The 9,808-nt window shown below is 40.1% G+C and overlaps 1 protein-coding gene across 1 annotated transcript; it reads left to right on the forward strand.

Annotated features, from left to right (window-relative positions):
* The first annotated feature begins 3,156 nt into the window (after positions 1 to 3,156).
* espnlb (espin like b) lies at positions 3,157 to 7,171 on the forward strand. The gene is made up of 7 exons (XM_035670419.1): positions 3,157 to 3,328; positions 3,688 to 3,806; positions 4,359 to 4,376; positions 4,458 to 4,622; positions 5,570 to 5,939; positions 5,975 to 5,981; positions 6,073 to 7,171. Exons 1-7 carry the CDS (start codon positions 3,157 to 3,159, stop codon positions 7,169 to 7,171), a joined length of 1,950 nt encoding a protein of 649 aa, XP_035526312.1.
* The last annotated feature ends 2,637 nt before the right edge of the window (positions 7,172 to 9,808 follow it).

The following is a 9,808-nucleotide window of genomic DNA, read 5'->3' on the forward strand; positions in this document are numbered from 1 at the left end:
TAAAAAGAATAAGATACAATAAAAAAGAGTTAAACTAAATGTTTTGTAAAAACTAATAAGTACACAGGGGTGTTTTTTACTTAAGGGACAAAAGAGGGGCACTGACTTACAGGGGTGGCATGAATTTTGTGTCTCAGCTTTCCAGTTTTTTCCAAATTATGTAATTCCAATACTGTTTAGGGACCCCAGTCTGCAGAAATACTCAAATACATTAGGCGAAAATAACACGTTTATACCACGTGCAAAAAAACTGCATGAGATTAGCATAAAGTGGGCATGTCTGCAAAGGGGAGACTTGTGGGTACCCATAGAGCTTATTTTCATTCAGATATCCTAAGGTCAGAGGTTTTTGAAGCATTCCTACTCAACATGTAAGCAAAACATGGTTGGTACCAATGGATGTGTTAACACAGCAAGTTTTGCATGATACCAGTATCTTCACTCCTGCTTTTACAACCAGAGTGGAAGAGGGATAATGACGTGGCACTTGGGGTGGCCAATCAGAATTTAGGCATCGCCATTGCCACCCCAGGCCCCCCCTCTGGACACACCCCTGATTAAAGTAACAAGGAAATTGGATTCACAAAAGTATAGACTACGTTAACTTTCAAATAAGTTGGATTGTCTCTCATTCCAGAATATAACGTATGAAGAAACAAAGAAAAGTATCACACACACATAAACATATAGATATAGTGTGGTTCACGACCATAAAAGTAAAAAGGGTAAAATACACTTGGTTAGCAATAAATTAATAACAATAAAACTCAAATAAATAGTCACAAAACAGCTATAATATAACAAAATAAAATATAATACTCCAACAAGGGTGTTTGGGTTATAGATAAAAAGGTGTGTGTCAGTATTTATGCTTGGTCATAGCTCTGACAAAATGGTGGACGTAACAACGTTAGCTTAACTGCAGTGGGACTGTGCCAATAGGGGTTGCTATAGCAACATAATGAAACAGCTGGTGGCAGGATGATTAATAAAACCTAAAATAAATAGACTCCATGCTACTCCAAAGCCAGTTCTCTATGCCACAAGTCCACAACTCGTGCCACAGGAGGCCATGGTCAAGCAGCTGTGGATGTAGTGTCATTTTGTGTCATAACACACAGACACACACATCTGAACATGTGAGGAGGTGTTCAAGCACAGACACGACCTGCCCCACGAGTTTACAGTATGTTGTCTCCTACATACATTCACAGAGCTATTGTCCTATACTTCCAGGTGCAGGTCATCCTATCCCACTTCTTTAATTATGCACACTAAGAAGGCCCCCCATCTGAGGTTTGGGTCCAGGTGATGCTGCTCCTTGGTCTTACTGTGTATTGGCTGAGTACAGAGACAACACGTTCTGGACTTTATTCCTTTTTATTTATAGTTTTTCTATTATTATTATTATTATTTTTGAAACCTCCCAGTATTTATCTACTGTCTTGTTGCTGTTTCTGGACTACATTGTAAGTACTGCATGCATTATATATGTGCATTTAGATTATGATGAATGGAGGAAATATATCACATCGAATAATGATTATTTTGAAAGAAAGATCTGGTATTACAGGAGAAATTCGTATTTTTTTAAATTGAATCTTTCTTTAACCAGGAAAGTCTAATTGAGATAAAATACAATCTCCTTTTCAATGTTGTCTGGGCTAAGATAGGCAGCAATAAAAATTGTCAAAGACTAAAAATATATGGCAAATACCACAATATCTGTGATGCTTCATATTTTATTTGCAAATATATTACAAACCAAACAAATCATTGGTACCAGATTGGTAAATGCACTAAATAAGGCAATAAAAACATAAAAATTTGTTGCAAGCTTCCCCCAGTCACAGCTGGAATGAAGATAGAAGCTAAATGTACTTTAAATCCTTTTAAATTGTGGTGATGTATGTTGTATTTACAAAACCACCACTAACAGTCATCTGACTTCTTACGCTGCAGTGAGCATTTAATTGTAAGAAACATTGTAATTGTCCGTGTAGTAGTTGGGCTATTGAATGGCATGGAGCTGTGAATCAGTAGGGTTACCTGAAGCAGGATATCATGTCTCTCTAAACTCTAACACACTTTGTACTGCACTCTGTGTGGCCTACGCTACTTTCACTGACCAGGGTCCTGTTTCACCACTTCTTGTTTTTGTTCCAAGTACTACAAGCTGTGGCCTCTGTTCTTTACATTGAGCATGTGTGTGTGTGCACCATCAAGGGGGTCTCAGTCTCTTAGTAGATTACTTTTGAATCGTTTATACTCACTGCTGTGTGATTCTCACATTTCTCTTTTGGAGGGGTCTTTCTTTATATTCGTGTTGTCATTTTCAGACAGAGGAACTCCTGCTGCTTCGAATCTCCGGAAGGTGAATGAGCAGAGCCAACATGGAGAACAGCAAGGTGACCAATCATCAGTGCAGGCACAGTAGGAGACTTTAACCTACAGGTTTAACTGATAAACATCACTAATTGTTAGAAAGGAGCCACCATTTATACACCTGTGCTTTTCCTGCTGACAGGTCAAAAGTATACATTGTGAAAAAAGGTATATGGCTAAAAGCAGAGTTTGTTATATTCTGATGACATGTACTTTTAAAGGGTCAGTTTACAGAAATCACAAAATATCAGCATATAAATAAAAGCTATTTGCTAGAGATGTAATAATACACTCAACACTCAAATCTCTTCTGGATTCTGTTAAATAAATCACAGAATCCTTTTATTTTTGAGGTAGGATAAAAACTGTTCAAAACATTGCATATTTAATTTTCTTTGTAAAAGTAAAACTGATCTGTCTTTTCACTTTGATACCACGATTAATTTTTCATCTCCCTAAATTGAATCTTCACATATTTGTATCACGATATATATCTTTACATTCCTACTGTTTGCATATACTCTTTTTGGCCCCCCGTCAGAAGCCAACCTAATAAAAAAGGATCCAAGCTGACAATATTTATCAGCAACACTTTATTTTTTTGTTTATTTTCTCTACATAAATCATATTTTTCCACTCCATGTTTTTTCCACTGCTCATCCACGCCCCAGCTGCAGTGGCTCTATGCCCCACCAGGGGGGCCCGCCCCACAGTTTGACAACCACTGAATTAGCTTAAGTGGGAGAAAATGTTGAACTGTCCCTTTAAAGCATGGCTCACCCCTGCTGTTTGTGTGTGTGTCCCCAGCAGCCAGTGAAGGAAGTGCTCCCCCTGCCTCGCCACCCTTCTCCACTTCCTGTGACCTCTTCCTCTCTGACCCCTGCTGCCACATCAAAGAAACACTCCCCAGGCTCCATCCAGCATGTACAAGTGGCCTCCTCAGGTGATAAACAGAGAGACCACACGTCAGTCATATATGTAAATAGCATTTGCTGTTGTCAGCCATGTTATTTGGTGATGAATATGGCTGCACTGTGTATTGGTAACTGTAACTGTTCATTTATTTATTCATTATATGAGTATATACTGGAAATCCTTTTGTTTTATGTTGTCTACCTTTTTTTAGATTATTTATATCAAAGAAAAGCCACAATTACTACAGTTTATCAATGAAACTAAAAGTAAACCAATACTAAACACAATATTAAAAAACACATCAAATATATTTTACACATAACTGGTACTTTTAATATGACTATTGCCATATTGACTAATTTTAGCCTTTATTATGTTGGTTTACAGTTGTGACATCATTCAACCATCTGAGGCCTCCAGAGAGGGATCTCACCCTGATGTCTCACATGAAGTCTATTAAGTCTCTGAGACACGCTGGCTTCACCGCGGTCTTCACCGGACAAACGGTGAGCCGGCTGGCACTGCTGTCAAGATAAATCCCGTAAAAGTTGGACGTTATTGCCTTCAGGATAAATGGGGAATAATAAACGAGGTGTAATACAAAAATAAACTGTAGAAAAGCTGTACATGATACATGTACATGTACATAAATATACATTTAGCTGCAGATCGTAACTCCCCTATCTAGAGCCGGTGTTTGCTTTGTCCATTCTGGGCTACTGTAGAAAAATGGCGGCCTCCTTAGAAGAGGACCCGCTCCCTCTGTAGATCAAAACTGCTAATTCTAAGGTATTTTCAGATAATTATAGACTGATGAAAACATACCTATGAATACTGTATTACATTTCTACCAGTAGATCCTCCTAAAGGTTACACGCCCAGTGCATAGATACAGTTCTTTACACTTGTTCTGGCTAATTAACCATTAGCTACGGTAAGCACAAACCATTGATGGCCTCTTAATTAATACTGTTTTGTTTTTAATATACAGTATAACTGTCCCACTGGTACACAGATAATCATAATACTCCAGAGAATAAAATAAAGAATGTATGAAGAACATCAGAAAGACTTCTGTGAGGTATGATACTGGTGATATTTTCTCAAACAGCAGTGTCACTTTCATTGTTGAACACTAACAGAAGCTTGACAGCGAGGAGTTGCTGGAGGAGGTACCAATCGTCGATGTGATCCTGGCTGACATCGACTCCCTGGTGCCCACTCACGATGAAGCTGGCCACCCCATAGCAGAGTGGAAACGACAGGTGATGGTGCGGCAGCTGCAGATCAGGCTGCAGGATGAGGAGGAACAGAGGAGACAGGTACTCAACTGTACTACTGTGCTATATGTGCTATATGTGAGTCTGTAAGTGCTGTATGTATGTGCACAAATCAATGTACAATCATATTCTCAAAGTAGAGGATGGGCCCACCAGGGTGAGAATAGGGCCTTTGCAAAAGAGCACACACGGTCAAGGGGGAAAAGGTGTAGTGCGTTTAAAGGTGATTGACCTGATACTTGGAGGAATAATACTGAATGTATCTGATGCTAGCAGAATATCAAGAGTCAAGAATTCATACAGCAAAATGATACATAAGATACAAGATGAACAGACTCAACAAAAATGCCACTCGAATTCAAAGTATAAAGAAACCACAAAAGATACTAGAGACACCTTGAGCCTCGTATCTGTGTGTAAATAGCAAGTTTTGTACAACAGAACCTAGAAACATGCGTAAGAAAAAGGAATTTTTGAAGTTCATTTTGCATATATTTCCCCCCGTAGTGTTGAGGTTGATAAAAAAAATCTGTTTAATCCAGTTAGTTTGTTGTATTTTCCAGTCTTTAGTAAATGTCAGTCAACTCTTCTTTATTCTTTTTGTGAAAAGTTTATTTTAAAAGATGTCTCTTTCCAACAGTTAGGCGAGAAGATTGATGCCCCTTTCATGTCTATCCACTCAGTATGAAACTCCAGACAGCAGCTGGTTAGCTTAGTTTAGCAAAAAGACTGAAATAAAGTATATAGAATAGATTACAAATAACAAGTAACATATTGTTTGTTTAATGCATACAAAAAACAAGTGTAAAATCACCACGTCCCTGGATAGGTTGGATAGTAGCAGTCATTTCCAACCTCATGATGATGACACAATTTAAAGAAATCGGTTCTCCTGGCCAGAAAATAATCCAGCACATAACACCACGTCTTCTCATCTAACTCATCTTGTCTCAAGATTGTTTGCTCACACCTCTTCATCCCTCTAACAGGACATGACTAATGGCTGTCAACCAGTGGATGGCTGGAAATACTCACAAACCCACAACGCAGTCTTGGGGCCCTTTGGTGAGCTCTTAACAGAGGATGACATGGTGTACCTGCAGCAGCAGATCGAGACCGTTTCCCTGCAGAAGCGCTGCCAGGCCTATGAACTGGAGCTGACCCGGCTTACGGAGGAGCTGAGGTCGATTTTACCTGATCCAATTGTGAACATTTCCCTTAACAAAGAGGTCCTACAAAAGATGGACTCCGACGGGAAAATGCAACAGACTTTGCCAGTGTGGTGCAGTCGTGTCTCAGAGATTGTTAAGAGTATGTCACTGCTGGTAGCTAATCTAACACAAACCACAGAAGAAGGGGGTGAGAGGAAGATAGTGGAAGGCATGATGGAGGAGATGACGGGTTTGCAGGGGGTAACAGATAGTTTAGAAGTTGATTTTGGATTGGTGAAACAGGACCAAGAGACAGTGCCAGCACATGGTGAGACCTCTAGTGGATGCAGGATTCCTCATATAGGGATGGTGTCAGCATTTAGCCATCGTTTGGAGACTAACAGCTACAGCAGAGTACGGCGGGAGAGGGTGGAAAGGGAGATCCAGCAATCTGGGGTGTCTGTCAGAAACCTCAGGTCCAACTTCGAGGGTCAGATTGGTGCGATTTATCCCTTTGCTGGGGTTGTGAAAGGGGGCCAGGTAGTGTTTGGATCCTCAGGAGTAAGCAACCAGAATGCCAACACAGACCTCAGCTGTGAGGTGAGCCACTGTGATCCTCCTAAAAAACTTGTACCTGTGATAGAGACAACCAGTTTAAGGAAAGAACGTATAGTGGTGCTTTTCCTGAGCCACTGGAAAAAATCTGCATATGCTATTTCAGTGAGAGCAGCGAGGCAGAAACAGGGACAGGAAGCAGGGAGAGTGGCGGGAGCATCGCCCCCACAAAAGATGACCTCCATGTTTCAATTCTGCCAACAACGAGGTGCTGTGGACAAAATGCTGAACTCCTGGAAGACTAAACTAGAACTTAAAGATGCTCAAAAGTCCCCGTTGTCCTCTTCTAACTCCTCACAAAATCCACCACCTCGAGAAACCTACTCCCCAGAGCAATTCCTGCCAAGCGTGGATGGTGTTTCAGTGAGCCACGACAGCTTGACCCTCGACCTCTTCATGCTGGGCTACTTCCACATCTTAGAGCAGGAGTTGTCGCCTGAGGAGAGGAAGATGAGACACCTCCTCTGCTTCGAAGTCTTTGACCATGTCGGCAGTTTCCCCTGGGAGATGGTGAGGGACTTCCACAAGGCCGTTCTCCAGGAGATTCAAGCAGGGAGGCGACATTGGAGTGACGGCTTCGAAGACATCAAAGTTCGCTTCTTTGGGGACTCGAGACCGTGCCGCTGTCCGCCATCGCCGTCATCACTGCTGCTGTCAGATTCCAGACTCGTACCCAAAGTTATAGTTCAAACTGCTACTCCAGATGAGAGTGGCAGTGACACAGACTTCTCTTGCTTCAATAATGAAGACATTTGTAAATACATTGACCGCAGCTTTGCTTTCTGGAAAGAGAAGGAGGCAGAGCTGTTTGATTTTGAACATTAGTATTTAGGGTGAATTTGACATTTTTGCACATAATGGTGATATGTTGGAGCATTTATTTTGGCAAACTGATGGGGCTGAATACAATTATGCTAAGGATGCATTATTGATGCATTATTATTACAAACTTAATTGATACAGTTAGTTTGTTTAAATCATGTCAATCAAAGCTTCTTTATATATCCACAAAATGATGCCTATAATTTCCATTTATACATATATTTGTAGTATTTTTATTTTTATTTTCTGATAGCAGGACCACAGAAAACATTAAATATTCTTTTTTGCCACTTAAGGGTCTCTCCACTGACTCAAAGTCAATTTGCTAATCGTATTAAGTGGAACAAGTATTTAAATATGCTCCAAATGTGCCCCCTAATATATTGATATATTTGTGATATTTGTCCAAGCGGTGTTGCTGTACCAAAGCAGAAGCCATTGTTTGAACGCTGTATGTGTATCACTGTCAAACACTGCATTGTTCCTTCTCTTTTACTTTCAAATGTATTAAAAAGTGGAAAACTAGAATGTAATGTGAGTGTTACGTAGGCTGTATCATTGATGATTGTCATCATTTTTTGCAAAGTGTCATAAAAATGTTAATTTGAAGGTTGCCGTCTCACAATGTTCCTGTCAAAATTTTAGCTGGTTAGCATACATTCTGCATTAGCTAGCAAACAGCAAATACACAAGCATAACACTAGCTTTGCATAAACTTAGGATCTGTTAATGTTGACAGTTGTTGACACTTATTATTGTGACACAGTATCAATAATAACACTTCACTTCAGCAAAGACGTATGCAAAGGTAATATTGGCGTCAATACATCATTTTGCGATGAAACTGTAATTGTGTAAATAAATAATATTTGCTAAAAAGTGTTACTAATTGCAAAGTGGAAACAAAAGTGTCTGGTGATACAGACTGATTTGCAATTGTTAATCAATGAACCATAACTAACGTTAGCTATAACTGCTAAGTTACCTGGAAAGTGAATTAGCTACACATTTATGCAGCGACCAACAATCACAGGCGTATTTAACTAATGTTAACGTCTTTATTACGTATTATTTGTCAGAAAGACCACCTGAAGTCTGAGTATCAGTCATTTCGAGCTGAATGTGGATTTAGACATTTATTACATATTTAGTGTATAGCTGTGCTTGCTGATGATAAATAGCACTTGTGTTTGTTTGATTAAAGGTGGGGTCAGGGATTTTGGAGAAGGATAATCAATGTTGATATTTGAGCTCAACAGCCAAACATGTACACCCTCCAATTACAGCTCCTTCAGACGCTCTGCCTGCCAAATTAATGGACATGCAATATCAACAACTCTAACAATAACCATACTTATACAGTGTGGAAATGGATGTATCTTTTCTCATAGCTTTAGCAAAACAAACATTGTAAACATCCAAAACACATTGGAGTAAAAACTAGGTAGAGACAGCTGTTTAGATCGTTTTTTAAAAAACTACAGTGACGGAAGAGAGGAGTGTAGGTTTGTAGCTAAGCAAGGATGGTAATGTTACCAAGTAGTTGCTGCTGCGAAGCTAACATGCAGAGAGCAGCAATACTTCAGCTACTATTAGCTACAGACAACACAATAACAAAAACAACAACACAGCTACTACAACAACTTTAGTACTTCAAAGACAATACAGCAGTTTTCCAGTACCACAACAATATCTTTTATTACAGCCATTTTTTGTATTTCTGCATTTGCATGACATGAGTTACTGTGTTGGTATTGTGAAGGGCCTGAAAAGGTGTGGGGGATGTCTGTTCAGTTCAAAGTGGACCCAAAATTCAGACAGGACACACAGAAAGCTCGAATCAACAAAATGTAACTTTGATAACTTGGAAGGGCACCAAAATATAACTGAAGGTGGTTGAGTAGTCAAGGTCATGATAAGCTGAGCCCAAAACAGAAAAAGGAAAATGAAGGCTCTAGACTAGAGTCAGCAAAAGTCAGAAAAAGTAAAGATTGAGACGGAAATCAAAACAAACAAAAAAAAGGTCTACCTGCTTGAAGCATCTCTGCGCAAGCAGCAGAATCTGACCCAGAGTGCTGATCGCAACTGGAGTGCAGAGTTCAACCGGGACACTGTGCACAACAGGATTGGAGAGACCTGGGAGAAGGACGTCAAGGACATCAAAGTTGCCTTTGACAAGATGTTGATGGCCTTAAATACAGAGTGAGACAGGAGGAGGTAGCCACCAAACTCAAAATTCTGCAGGGCGACTTCAACAGGACGGTGAGCCAGGTCATTCTGGAAAAGGAGGATGTGTTTTAACCACTGGATCAGTTTGTTTTGGAGATGAGGAAACCTCTGGGGATAATTTGGTCCCGGTATTATGGGATCAATCAATTATGTTGTTAGGGAAACAAGTTAAGCTAACATTAGCAGCAGCTCTGCTTGCAGGCTGTCCAGGACGTTGTACGTCAGCCGAGCAGGTTCCCCAAAACACTGATTTTCAAGGTGAAACTGCTTTATTCAGTGTTGTTACTGGTTGAAATCACTAGGTCTGTTTGTTTTGGAGAGGAGAGGAGACCTCCGAGAGCAGCTGACGGCAATGACAGCAATGGTGGTGTGAAGACAACAACTCCATGATTGGATGCTACTTCACAACCT

Source organism: Morone saxatilis, unplaced genomic scaffold (genome assembly GCF_004916995.1).
Source record: "Morone saxatilis isolate NCDOM2014 unplaced genomic scaffold, NCSU_SB_2.0 Contig23, whole genome shotgun sequence".
NCBI classification, from domain to species: Eukaryota; Metazoa; Chordata; class Actinopteri; family Moronidae; genus Morone; species Morone saxatilis.